Source organism: Doryrhamphus excisus, linkage group LG17, assembly GCF_037039965.1.
Source record: "Doryrhamphus excisus strain RoL-2023G ecotype Guam linkage group LG17, RoL_Dexc_Guam_v1.1, whole genome shotgun sequence".
Classification (NCBI taxonomy): domain Eukaryota; kingdom Metazoa; phylum Chordata; class Actinopteri; order Syngnathiformes; family Syngnathidae; genus Doryrhamphus; species Doryrhamphus excisus.
This window is the reverse complement of record NC_136373.1, coordinates 5496865-5510550: the sequence shown is the minus strand read 5'-3', so window position 1 is coordinate 5510550 and position 13686 is coordinate 5496865. Positions and strand designations below refer to the sequence as shown.

General features: G+C 39.7%; 2 protein-coding genes across 42 annotated transcripts in view; one reads left to right on the top strand and one right to left on the bottom strand.

Moving 5' to 3' along the window:
• The first annotated feature begins 6 nt into the window (after positions 1-6).
• zgpat (zinc finger, CCCH-type with G patch domain) lies at positions 7-3714 on the top strand. 2 transcript variants are annotated; one of them, XM_058084620.2, is made up of 7 exons: positions 7-161; positions 394-1002; positions 1111-1244; positions 1545-1703; positions 2584-2703; positions 2868-3279; positions 3402-3714. In XM_058084620.2, exons 2-7 carry the CDS (start codon positions 413-415, stop codon positions 3538-3540), a joined length of 1554 nt encoding a protein of 517 aa, XP_057940603.2. In that variant the 5' UTR covers positions 7-161; positions 394-412; the 3' UTR covers positions 3541-3714. The 2 variants fall into 2 exon arrangements, with proteins under 2 accessions (XP_057940603.2, XP_057940602.2); XM_058084619.2 differs by having other exon boundaries at positions 358-1002.
• A 3594-nt stretch (positions 3715-7308) lies between these two features.
• The window catches only part of LOC131137306 (voltage-dependent L-type calcium channel subunit alpha-1D), a 70613-nt gene continuing 64235 nt past the window's right edge, over positions 7309-13686 (bottom strand). For 35 of the 40 annotated variants that reach the window (XM_078797636.1, XM_058085078.2, XM_078797646.1 and 32 more), the window contains 5 exons: positions 11991-12145; positions 10239-10351; positions 10037-10171; positions 9796-9981; positions 7309-8195 (listed from right to left, as the gene is read on the bottom strand). In XM_078797636.1, the coding sequence (XP_078653762.1) occupies positions 7899-8195; positions 9796-9981; positions 10037-10171; positions 10239-10351; positions 11991-12145 (886 nt within the window). In that variant the 3' untranslated portion in view covers positions 7309-7898. The remainder of the gene's footprint in view (positions 8196-9795; positions 9982-10036; positions 10172-10238; positions 10352-11990; positions 12146-13686) is intronic. The other 5 variants (XM_078797641.1, XM_058085079.2, XM_058085082.2 and 2 more) reach the window with 1 other exon arrangement.

Genomic DNA, 13686 nt, shown 5'->3' with positions numbered 1-13686 from the left:
CGCTTGATGCTTACCGGCGGATGTTGTTTTAGAATGGTCTAATGGCTGAAGTGAATTTAGCTACATTTGAATGCTGTATTATCGTCTTAAGGCGAATTTTGTAGTTTTAACCACCTTTCCTGTCGATGCAGCGATTTTAGACATTTAACATCATCACTAAGGTAATTCCGTTGCTATTATGACCGCTTCAGAGCGTTAGTTTGAAGGTGACTAAAATTGAGCTAGTTAGCATCAACAGGGTTTACTAGCATCACATCTAATAAGATACTCGTTTTAATTGAATTTGACTGCTATTAGTGAACTTCTTGTTTGTTGTCTGTTATTAATAATAAAACAAGTCATACTGGTGTTCTCCAGTTTTACTAGATCTGAATGCCTGCCATTCCCATCCAGCCCAGTGCAAAGTGACACTATGGATGAGGACACACTGGAGGCAGCCATCACTACCTATGAAGCCCAGTTGCAGCAAGTGGATGTCACCCTGGCTGCTGGCTTGGACCCTTCCCAGCAACATGACCTTCTCAAACTCAGAGAGGACCTGTGTCAGCTTATAGAACTCACAAAAGCCAGCTTGTTATCTTTGAGAAAGAGTCAGCTTCTGGCCTCCCTGGAGGACATCAATGGAACGAAAGCGAATACAACCGAGGCTCATGCAAAGGGCGATTTGGATTCTGAGTTTTCTGCTTTCTACTCCGAGCTGGGGGAGTTTTCAGGGAGCAGATCTGTTGCAAATGAGCAAGATCAGGAGAGTGAAGGGGATGTAGATGAAGAATGTGAAGAAGAAGAAGAAGAAGAGGACACACTGAGTGGTACCAAAGTAAGAGCACCATACAGGACGTCGTGGGGGACACTGGAGTACCACAACGCCATGGTGGTGGGGGCGGAAGCACCAGATGGAGATGAGGCTCAAGTTCGAGTTTTGTACATTTACCCCACTCAGAAGTCCATGAAGCCCTGTCCGTTCTATTTGGAGGACAAATGTCGCTTCCCGGATAACTGCAGGTGATTGTGTCCGATCTCCATCTTTACAGTGACTCCATTTATTTGCATTAGTTTAACTTACCAAATGTGTATATGTATATATAACAATATGTGTATTTCATAATAAAGGTTCTCCCATGGTGAGGTGGTGTGCGTGTCAGAGCTCAGAGACTTCCTGGATTGTGACCTCAGTAACCTTGAGAAAGGCTCATCCTGCTTGGCTCGGCATGAGGACGGCATTTGGTACCCAGCCAAAATTTCAGGTACTGTATTCTTTTAAGGAGCTTGGTAATGGTAATGGTTTTATTTCATTTGAACATGCATCAGATTACAATTGAATGCATCACATAATCAGTTCACAGTTCCACATGTCCAAAAGGAGTAGGAAGAAGCAAAGCTTATTAAATCCTAGTATGTAAGTATGAATGTGAGTGTGAATGGTTGTTTGTCTATATGTGCCCTGTGATTGGCTGGCCACCAGTCCAGGGTGTACCCCGCCTCTCGCTCGAAGACAGCTGGGATAGGCTCCAGCACCCCCCTGCTAAAAATGTCTTTCTTTGTAGATATCGACAACGGTTTTTACACTGTCAAGTTTGACTCCCTGCTGCTGAAAGAGGCTGTCGTCGAGGCCGACTGCGTCATTCCACCTTTGAGAGAAGAAGACCCGCTTTCTTCTGACTCTGACCAAGATGGCGCTGATGATGGGGTGGCTTTCGCTAAAGGTACTTTGCATGGCTGCCAGGTTAGTTGGCTGCACTGTGGCAGTTGCAGCCATATGCCAGTTAGTGTAATCCCTGGCTGGAATTGGTCCCATAATCTAAAATAAATATGAGTAAGTTTTGGTAGTTTTTTGTTTTTTTTTTACAACGGTACATCATAATAAAAATAAAGCAATGGAACATTACAAAACAAAAATTAACAAAACTCTAAATATTTTGGATAAATTACCTGCAAAAAAAAAAAACTCCCAGCAATCATTCATATTTTTGTTTCCTGATGCTGTTAAAACCCATTTTATCACGTGAATTTTTTTCAGCACAAAATTATAAAAAATTACACAATGGGGATTTTTTTTTGGGTGCATTTTGTTTTTATTATTCAACAGGTAGGTTTTTGTTTTTTTTCTGTAAAAGATTACAATTAAAAAGTAATATTATATATATATATATATATACTATATATATTTTTTTTTTATATTGTTATAAATATAATTTTATTTGTATTATTTTGCCTCAAGTGAATCCCAGTCTAGCTAATAAGAACATGAGATTTTTTTGTAATATTAAGATTAAATTTTTTATTCAATAGTAATTAAATAATTTTCAATTACCTATTAGTAACTTAGATATATTAATATTTTTGTGTTAAAACAAGAATACATTTCATTTTTAATACAAACATTTTGTAAATGTAACTATCTTTATTATTTTTTATTTATTGTAATTTTAGTGTGTCAGGTTTTGTCATAGCAACAAAAATAAATTTGTAGTTTTATTATTATTACAACTAAATTTTGCAATGTTTTCTTTTTTTTAGCAATAATTATTTTGGTAATACTGCAAAACTTTGTCTCATAATTGTCTTTGATCTCAACTTCAACAGTTACGGACTCTGCGGAAGACCCCGCTACAATAAATACTTCCATTTTTGGAGGTTGGGAGGCTCACACAAGAGGCATCGGATCCAAGCTAATGCTAAAGATGGGTTATGAATATGGAAAAGGTAAGTAATGATGATTTAAAAATCAATCGGTCAGTCCCCTCATTTAAAGCATGCAAACTTAGGAACTGGAATCGAATCGAGGAATCGATGTCACTGTCGTAGTGACACACTGTATCAATCACACACAACAGAAATGACATAATAACCAGGATTTGTCTTATCAGGATTAGGAAAAATGCAGACAGGTCGAGTGGAACCTGTCATGGCGGTGCTCCTCCCCAAAGACAAATTACTGGACCAGTACGGCGAGCTCACTCAACGACGCTCTCATAACAAACAGCAAAAAGACGGCACCGATCAAATGCGACGACCGAAACGACACCGGAAACCCAGAGCGACCAACGGGGAGCGCCGTACCGTGTTTGACTTTCTAAACCACAAGCTCGGCGCCAAGAAACGAGACGCCGCCCAGGACGGGGCGGCATCTGCTGCGCTCAGTGGCGTGGAGGCCTACAACGGGGGCAAGAGCACCAAACGAAGTCTGAACGTAAAACTGTTCCAGGCGGCCCAGAGGGTGGCGCAGACAGAGCGGGAGATCCAGAACCTGACCCAGTCACTCAGCAGGCAGACGGGAAGGTCAGTACTAGTTTCCTCTGTACTTATACTAAGTACAAGTTTACTTCAAACAGTAAAAACATGATTAAATAAGTTGCAATTAATTTTTTTTTGTATTTGTCACACACACATTTAAAAAAAAGGGATGCAAGCAGAGTGAAGCAACTGGAAGAGAAACTGTCGTCAGCTCGTCGGCTGCTGGTTCAGCAGAAGGCCCAGGAGACGTCCATCCAGAAAGAACACAACAAAGCAGACACGCACAAGAAGATGACCGAGTTCTAAGGTTTTTTTTTTTTTCCTCTCATGGCTCTACTGTTTCTTTTCTACTGTTTGCACATTAGACCGTACACACAATGTTGTGCTTGTTTTCAGTTGAAATGATTTAAAAAAAAAACAAACAAAAAAAATCATGTATGTATGATAACGTTTTATTACTCCGCACTAAAAGCAGCATTTTGAGACTATTTAAGTGTTTTTCTTCTTATCTCTGTGGACAATTTGGAGTCGCCAATTAACCTAGCATGTTTTTAGAATGTGGGAGGAAACCGGAGTACCCGGAGAAAACCCACGCATGCACGGGGAGAACATGCAAACTCCACACAGAGATGGCCGAGGGCGGAATTGAACTCGGGTTTACTACTACTTTATGATTATCTTTAAGATTATCATTCAAAGATCATTGTGTCATGTCGCATTTGAGCCACTAGATGGTACTCAAGTGTAGTGTACCTTGTAAGTGAGTAGACAAAAATAGACAATACACTACCAACGTATAATGCAGAATATCAACCAACTACTATGTGAGCTCTCACCGTGTGTTTTATAATAAGCCTACATACTAAAAGCTACAGAATGTAGTCCTAATAAAAACATTCATTCATTCATTCATTTTCTACCGCTTATCCTCTTCGGGCGAGAGGTGGGGTACACCCTGGACTGGTGGCCAGCCAATCACAGGGCACATATAGACAAACAACCATTCACACTCACATTCATACCTATGGACAATTTGGAGTCGCCAATTAACCTAGCATGTTTTTGGAATGTGGGAGGAAACCGGAGTACCCGGAGAAAACCCACGCATGCACAGGGAAAACATGCAAACTCCACACAGAGATGTCCGAGATGGTGGGATTGAACTCGGGTCACCAAGCTGTGAGGTCTGCGCGCTAACCACTCGACCTACTTTAAGATTATCATTCAAAGATCATTGTGTCATGTCGCATTTGAGCCACTAGATGGTACTCAAGTGTAGTGTACCTTGTAAGTGAGACTTACCATATTAGCTACCAATCAAAACAGACAATACACTACCAACGTATAATGCAGAATATTAACCAACTACTATGTGAGCTCTAACCTATGTGGCCTGCGTGCTAACCACTCATCCGCTGTGCATACAATATATATCATTTATCTTTACAATAAAAATGGGCATATTTCAGACAAAGTTGATAATGGTGATTAATCATGACTCATTTGTTAAAAATCTGTGATTAATCTGATTACAATTTTTAACCGGCCTTGCAGACAAAATGGAAAGAACAACAAAACCAAAATTTTCACATTAGTTTTTTTATATATAAATAATGTACAGGGTTTTTTGTTTTGTTTTTTTTTACAACGGTACATCATAATAAAAGTAAAGCAATGGAACATTACAAAACAAAAATTACCAAAACTCAAATATTTTGGATAAATGACCTACAAAAAAAACCACCCAGCAATCATTCATATTTTTGTTTCCTGATGCTGTTGAAACCCATTTTATGACGTGAATTTTTTCAGCTCAAAATTTAAAAAATTGGGGACAATGGGGATTTTTTTTGGGTGCATTTTGTTTTTGTTATTCAAGAAGTAGGTTGTTTTTTTCTGTAAAAGATTAAAATTAAAAAGTATTGTTACATATTTTTATATTGTTATAAATATAATTTTATTTGTATTATTTTGCCTCAAGTGAATCCCAGTCTAGCTAATAAGAACATATTTTTTTGTAATATTACAATTACAAATAGTAATTAAATAATTATGAATTTAACTTAAATATATTGATCTTTTTGTGTTAAAAAGTTAAAACAAGAATACATTTCATTTTTAATACAAACAATTTGTAGATGTTACTATCTTTATTATTTTGTATTTATTGTAATTTTAGTGTGTCAGGTTTTGTCATAGCAAACAAAAATAAATTTGTAGTTTTATTATTATTACAACTAAATTGTGCAATATTTTCTTTTTTTTAAGTAATAATTAAAATATATAGATAGGGACAGTCAATATAAAATAGAGGATAATCTATAAGAAAATATCATCTATCCATTTTAAAAGGGGCATAAAATGAGATTGTGGTGATGTCATTACAACTTTTGCATGATAAATTGACATGATTTCTTTTTACCCTGAGACCCGAGCCCATGAAACACATTAAATAACGTTACTAGTCCTGGTACACGGTGTAATAATAATAATAATAATAATAATAATCTAAACATTTTGCAGCAGTTTATGACCACAATTTGTCCTCCGTTCAAGTCAATCATTGCATATTGTGTGCAAAACAACGTGTGTAATGTAATGACTGCCTGGGTGAAATAGAAATATGTCATTGGGAAGCAGAAAGATATGCCTGAGGATAAAGACTATATTTATAGATTTGTTTTTGTCTCAAGTGATATGTATTTTTTTCTTTTCAAGTCCAGTCAATAACGTGAAGTCACATGCAAAAAAATGCGAAATGAACGGCTTTCATTTCGCACTGACTTCGGCACACATAAAAAAAATACAGTGGAACCTCTTCAGCTCATTCAGTATTTTCAGTATTTCATTACTCAAGATTTTTATTTGTTGCAAAAAATGGTGTTTTTGCTTGATTCTGTGACACAAAGATGTGTGGTAATGCTTCATTGTAAGAATTTAAACCAAAGACAGTATGGAGTAGGAGTGTGATGATAGCCATAGAATACAATATACATGTATATGCTCCAGCATACAAACGACATAGAAAACGAATGAATGAATGTAGTTTATTAATTTAAATATATTTTATTTATATTTGTATATAATACAGATTTAAAATTGTATTTATTACATTATGAATTAAAAGTGATTATTATTTTATTATTATGGAATTTTGCCCGTCATATTTCAAGACTGAAATATTAACACATATTTATTTCCCTTTTGTGCAATCGAGTGCAAAAAAACATATTAATATGAGCTAGCTAAAAATGGACATCATGGGAAATACTTATTTTGATGCTAAAGACCTCACAAAAAAAGACTCCAAAAAATGCCATTTACATAACTGAATTTTATATTAATCAAGTTACAGTGATAGTGTTATTGTAGCAGCGAGCACAACAAAATATATTTTGTCTGGCGGACTAATGTGACACCGCTCGGAAGAGTGGATACCTAGCTCTCAATTTCGCTACAAAGACTCAACAAGATGCTCATTTGCCGTCAGAATTTGTTAGCTGAGGACTGGAGCACACGTGCTGGAAGATACAGCCAGTGGGAAAGAAATATGCGTTCATGTTAGCAAGTGTACTTCCACTTTAATGTATCTATTTTTATGCATTTTTGCCCATCAGTGAAATATGAATACATATTTATTTCCCTTTTGTGCATTCTAGCGCAAAAAAAACTATGAGCTAGCTAAAAATGGACATGATGGGAAATACTTATTTTGACGCTAAAGACCTCCCAAAAAAAGACTCCAAAAAATGCCATTTACATAACTGAATTGTATATTAATCAAGTTACAGCAACAAAATATATTTCCGTCAGAATTTTTTAGCTGAGGACTGGAGCACACGTGCTGGAAGATACAGCCATCCCAAAGAGGTCGGAATTGGAAAGAAATATGCATTAGCAAGTGTACTTCCCCTTTAATGTAGCTATTTTTATGTATTAATGATTAATTCAATACAAATTTATTTATATTTTCATATATTTATTTAAGGCAGGGGTGGCTAAACTACGGCCCGGGAACCACATCCGGTCCACTGCACTGTCTAAGAAGTAAAAAGGGACGTTCACATCCTGATATTGTATTTCACAAATCTTTTATTCATGTGTAAAACTGTAAAATTCAATTTAATTTGATGTGATTTAATGGGGTAGAAGAGATGTACGATGATAACCATAGAACCGTGGAAACATGTTATGTCACATGAACTGCCCTTTTTTTCTCACTATTTATATATTTTACGCGTCCGTGACTAAATGTGGCTGTTTATGTGTACCATAAACAAAGATGTTATAATGGCCATATTTTGACCTTGGAACAGATCATTTCTATTAAAAATAGACCTGTAAGAGGTTCCACTGTATTTTGAGTATTATTAAGAAGTTCAAAGCAAGCTAAAGAATGTAAATAAATGAAATGCTTACACACTCGCAAGCCTCGTCACCGGCATTGATCAGCACTCGTGAAATGAAGCGTTCACATCTGGGGAGGGAGGGAGGGGGCTATAAAAAAAAAAAAAATGACAACATCTCATGAGTGTGCTTGTTTTCATAGGTGTTGTTCAGTTGTTGTCGTTTAGAAAGACAAAACAAGGCACTTCATTCTTTTACGTCGTCTATTGCAGGAGGACAATCAATCAATAGAAAAAAAAAATCCATGGTGTTGGTTGCTATAGCGATGTGATGCATATCATCTCGTCCGTGAGGTCCTCCTCCTCTTGCTTGGCGGCGGCGGAGGAGGAGTACGTCTCCTCATCGCTGTAGTCCCGCATGTTCGCCACGGCGGGGTCCGAACCTGGGGTCCCCGAGCCGCCACCTATGTCGGCCATGCTGCCGTTCAACAAGTTGCTTGCGGCACTCTCCATTTCGTCGATGGTCAACTCGCAGGCATCTGCGATTTCCTGTTTGGTAGCCGATACAAACTTGGGATCCCTGGCATATTTTCCCAGACCCTCGGAGATCAACGCCTGGGAACCAGGAAGGAAAAAAATGTTGGGACAGGTGACGATGGAAACGCAATGATGGGCTCACATAGTAGTTGGTTAATATTCTGCATTATACGTTGGTAGTGTATTGTCTGTTTTGATTGGTAGCTAATATGGTAAGTCTCACTTACAAGGTACACTACACTTGAGTACCATCTAGTGGCTAGGGTTAGGGTGGTTAGCGCGCAGACCTCACAGCTGGGAGACAAGGGTTCAATTCCGCCCTCGGCCATCTCTGTGTGGAGTTTGCATTTTCCCCCCCGGTGGGTTTTCTCCGGGTACTCCGGTTTCCTCCCACATTCCAAAAACATGCTAGGTTAATTGGTGACTCCAAATTGTCCATAGGTATGAATGTGAGTGTGAATGGTTGTTTGTCTATATGTGCCCTGTGATTGGCTGGCTGGCCACCAGTCCAGGGTGGACCCCGCCTCTCGCCCGAAGACAGCTGGGATAGGCTCCAGCTCCAGCTCCAACATGAATGAATGTTTTTATTAGGACTACATTCTGTAGCTTTTAGTATGTAGGCTTATTATAAAGCACACGGTTAGAGCTCACATAGTAGTTGGTTGATATTCTGCATTATACGTTGATAGTGTATTGTCTGTTTTAAGCTAATATCGTAAGTCTCACTTACAAGGTACACTACACTTGAGTACCATCTAGTGGCTCAAATGCGACATGACACAATGATCTTTGAATGATAATCTTAAAGATAATCATAAAGTAGGTCGAGTGGTTAGCACGCAGACCTCACAGCTAGGAGACCCGAGTTCAATCCCAACCTTGGCCATCTCTGTGTGGAGTCTGCATGTTCTCCCTGTGCATGCGTGGGTTTTCTCCGGGTACTCCGGTTTCCTCCCACATTCCAAAAACATGCTAGGTTAATTGGCGACTCCAAATTGTCCATAGGTATGAATGTGAGTGTGAATGGTTGTTTGTCTATATGTGCCCTGTGATTGGCTGGCGACCAGTCCAGGGTGTACCCCACCATAGTAGGGCTTCAGCAAATTTAGTCCAGTGTGAAATACCGTTGATAGATTAAAACGTATTTCTTTTGCTGGTATGGAATCAGGAACTCCAACGTCTTTAGGAATTGTAAACAAATGTAGCTTTCCCGTACGAGCCATTGCTAGCAATGGAAACAGAGGAGCAGAGCTTGGGGGATGCCCATATAAGGAAGTCCCCTCCTCTGTGACATCACAAAGGGGCAGTTTAACCACGCCTTTTGAAACCGAGCGTTTTGAGTCATCCCAAACTTATTTCAGAGCTCACTTCCAAATGAGGTCAAGTTATTTATCTGAAACTTTGGCATGGTTTAATACGAGAATACAACATTCTGACAAAATATGTTTTAATTTTTCAGATATAAAACTAAAATAGGTGTTTTGTTGTTTATTTTATTGGAGACAGTAAAATTGTATGCGCCCTGTGAAAAGTAAACTGGGATAAGCTGTCCAGAAAATAGATGGAAAATGCATATTAACCAAAACTATATTTTTTTTTTACTGTGCCAATATTTTTTTCCCAAATTTTGTACAGTATTGTGATTATGTTTGTTAGCTGAGTGGTCAAAGACACTCACCGCCTCCACCAGACTGTTAGCGCTGCCTCTCTTCTGCAAGAAATGCGAGCAGCTCTCTGCGGGAAGTTGAAGTCGGGAAGATGATCGCCCGCGGACGGAAACACCGTCCTGTCCATCCGTGTACCACGAGCTCCTCTTCAATGACGTCGGGATGTTTCCAACGCTGCCTGAGCTCCTCCAGTCCACCTGAGGAAAAGTATACTGTAGTCTTCGATATTTATACACGGGAACATGTTAGCACCTGTATGAGTGGCGTGTAACAAGGTGAGCAGTCGCTGGCTAGAGGCGAAGCAGGGGGCGTGGCCCAGGAGTACACGGACCGAGTGGGGGAGAGGCGTTGAAGTCTGCTGGTGTCAAGACCGGCCACCGCCATGACCTTCAAAGATTATCGTGATAAGTCAAAAAGAGTGTGATAATATCAGAAAATTATGCGGTTTTTTTACCTGTTGTTGAAGCAAGTGTAGAGGAAGTGCTGTGCAGGAAGGAGAAGGAGGAGCTTCCTCCTGACCGCTTCTTTTACGAAGACACTCGAAACTGAACGCTGATCTGTTGAGAGCTGAGCGGACACATAAAATGATGCTTTTCAGTTTTGGACAGTTCCATCTACAGGATGTGGTTGGTCACTCCCCCACGCTAATTAGCCACGTTTACATGAGGAGTTTTTCTCTTTCCGAATGGAATCTTTCCGAAAACAATGATATACATGGAAAGAAATATTCCAATCTCTTGTCTACATGTGCCACTATAATCAACCAGAATAGTCAATGGGGCATACGCAGTAAAACGTAAACATCAACATCACGTGATACCGACTTCCTCGAGTTTTTCTTTCACTTGTTGGAATAACTCCGTATTCCCAGTTTTTTGTTCGCCCAGTTTTGAAATTTAGTTTGGATCAATAACAAACTTTCCGCAGCAGTCCAGTGCCGATTGCTCGCCTCCATTTTTTTAAAATCGAAAAACGTCTCGAACTGCGTGTTACGTCATATCTCAGCATTCGCTGAAAGAACGCAACCGGGAACAGGAAAAGATAAAGTTCAATCTTGCTAATATTTTATAATTAAACTCGGCACATGTTTTATATAGATATATATTTTCTTTTTTAATAAACCTGGAGCATGCAGACCTCACAGCTAGGAGACCAGGGTTCAATTCCACCCTCGGCCATCTCTGTGTGGAGTTTGCATGTTCTCCCCGTGCATGTGTGGGTTTTCTCCGGGTACTCCGGTTTCCTCCCACATTCCAAAAACATGCTAGGTTAATTGTCCATAGGTATGAATGTGAGTGTGAATGGTTGTTTGTCTATATGTGCCCTGTGATTGGCTGGCCACCAGTCCAGGGTGTACCCCGCCTCTCGCCCGAAGACAGCTTGGATAGGCTCCAACACCCCCCCCCCCGTGACCCTCATGAGGATAAGCTATAGAAAATGAATGAATGTTTCCCAGTTATTAAAGGATTGTAGATCTTCCAGAATCTGCACCTATTCCAGCTGTATTTCCTTGGATATCCAAAACAGTTTGTTTCAATGACAGCTGGGATAGAGTTCAATCCCAGCCTCGGCCATCTCTGTGTGTTTGCATGTTCTCCGGTTTTCTCCGGGTACTCCGGTTTCCTCCCACATTCCAAAAACATGCTAGGTTAATTAGCGACTCCAAATTGTCCATAGGTATGAATGTGAGTGTGAATGGTTGTTTGTCTATATGTGCCCTGTGATTGGGTGGCCAACAGTCCGGGGTATACCCCACCTCTCGCCCGAAGACAGCTGGGATAGGTTCCAGCAACCCTTGCAACCCTCGTGAGGAAAAGCAGTAGAAAATGAATGAATGAATGAAAAAAACTGGACTTGTGAATGGCGTATAGAAGGGTTTAGATTCTGTTCCACAGATGGCGCTAATGCACACGAAAGCTGCTTGCCAACCGCCAATAAACAACAGAAGAAGAACGCAGTCTGACAACTTTCCGCGGGTACAAGATACCTCAATCGGATTGGGGAAAGGAATATTCCACCTCTGGGAATCCCATTATATATTCATTCGGATTGGCACTTTTCTTTCGGAATGAGGTGTATACAAAGGTTACATTCTTTCCATTTGAGCAAATAACCCGAATGGAATTGGAATGTTTGAGTCCATGTATACGTGGCTAATAATGACTCAATTTTGAAGGTTTAAATGGTAATGAAAGCCATTATGTACATGCGTCACCTTGAGGCGAAGATAGAAACCATCTCCTGGGCGACTGCCTGTCGTCTTGGCATATCGGTTGCTGGTCATCGTCATAGAAACAATCAGACTGATGTTCCAAGCTGGAGACCCCGCCTTCCAAATCCACGTTGTCTTTATTTGACATCCTGCAATACAAGAAGGTTTGGAGAAGTCACTTTATCACATACTACAATATTACAGTATTAATTGGGCCTGTACCCTAGAAACCAATTAACTCTGTAGTATGTGATAAAGTACAGTACAGTACGGTACCTTATCACATACTACAGTATTAATTGGCCCTGTACCCTAGAAACCGCCCATGAATGATACGGGAAAAAGGCCGAAATGATACTGTGTCAAAGCCCAGGGCAGTGATACTGATAAAATATAGACTTTAACCATGTCCAGTATCAGCCCCCGTAGCTGTCCACTCAGAGCGCACTGCTCTGGTATCGTGCCCGTGAAACAACCAATCAGAGAACAGCGCACGAGTGCTTGGTGCCTAGTGCTTCTCCAGTCACCAAAAAAAAACAAATTTGATTAATGGAACTTTAATTGTCAGACATTGATAAGGTAAGACTGTTGATAAAATATTATTGTTGAAATATTTTTGCAATTATTGTGTTTACACTGTTTAGATATAATACATGTCATAAACTGAACATTTTCTGGAAACAAAATGGTCTTTTGATTAAATAGTACGTGATAATAAGCTCATGATTAAATAGTATGTGATAACTAGAAAATTCCCGCGGAAATTTTGATGGGCTTGCCACCTGTGCTGTGAACTTCGGGCCCGGTGTGCAAACGGTTACCATGCTAGCACCTAGCAAGAACGCCTCAAGTACTGAAAAGGTAGATGCAGTCCCATCGTGTCCCCACATCATGCCATGTGTCTATTTGCATTTAGACATTAGTAAATTAGCTTAAATGCTAACATGCTAACGGCTACCAAGGTAGCACCTAGCAAGACAGCCTCAGGTCACGAAAAGTTTGGGGCAGTCCCATAGTGTCCCCATATCATGCCACGTGTGTATTTGCCTTTAGACATGAGTAAATTAGCTTAAATGCTAACATGCTAACAGTCATCATGCTAGCACCTAGAAAGAGGGCCTCAAGTTTAGAAAGTGCCAAGGTTGTCCTATAACTTCCCTACATCATGCCATGTGTGTATTTGCCTTTAGACATGGGTAAATTAGCTTAAATGCTAACATGCTAACAGTCATCATGCTAGCACCTAGCAAGAGGGCCTCAAGTTTAGAAAGTGCCAAGGTTGTCCTATAACTTCCCTACATCATGCCATGTGTGTATTTGCCTTTAGACATGGGTAAATTAGCTTAAATGCTAACATGCTAACAGTCATCATGCTAGCACCTAGCAAGAGGGCCTCAAGTTTAGAAAGTGCCAAGGTTGTCCTACAACTTCCCTACATCATGCCATGTGTGTATTTGCCTTTAGACATGGGTAAATTAGCTTAAATGCTAACATGCTAACAGTCATCATGCTAGCACCTAGCAAGAGGGCCTCAAGTTTAGAAAGTGCCAAGGTTGTCCTATAACTTCCCTACATCATGCCATGTGTGTATTTGCCTTTAGACATGGGTAAATTAGCTTAAATGCTAACATGCTAGCAATTAGCATTTAGCTACAGAGAGAGATGAGAAGTTTATCTAAAAAATGAGCCG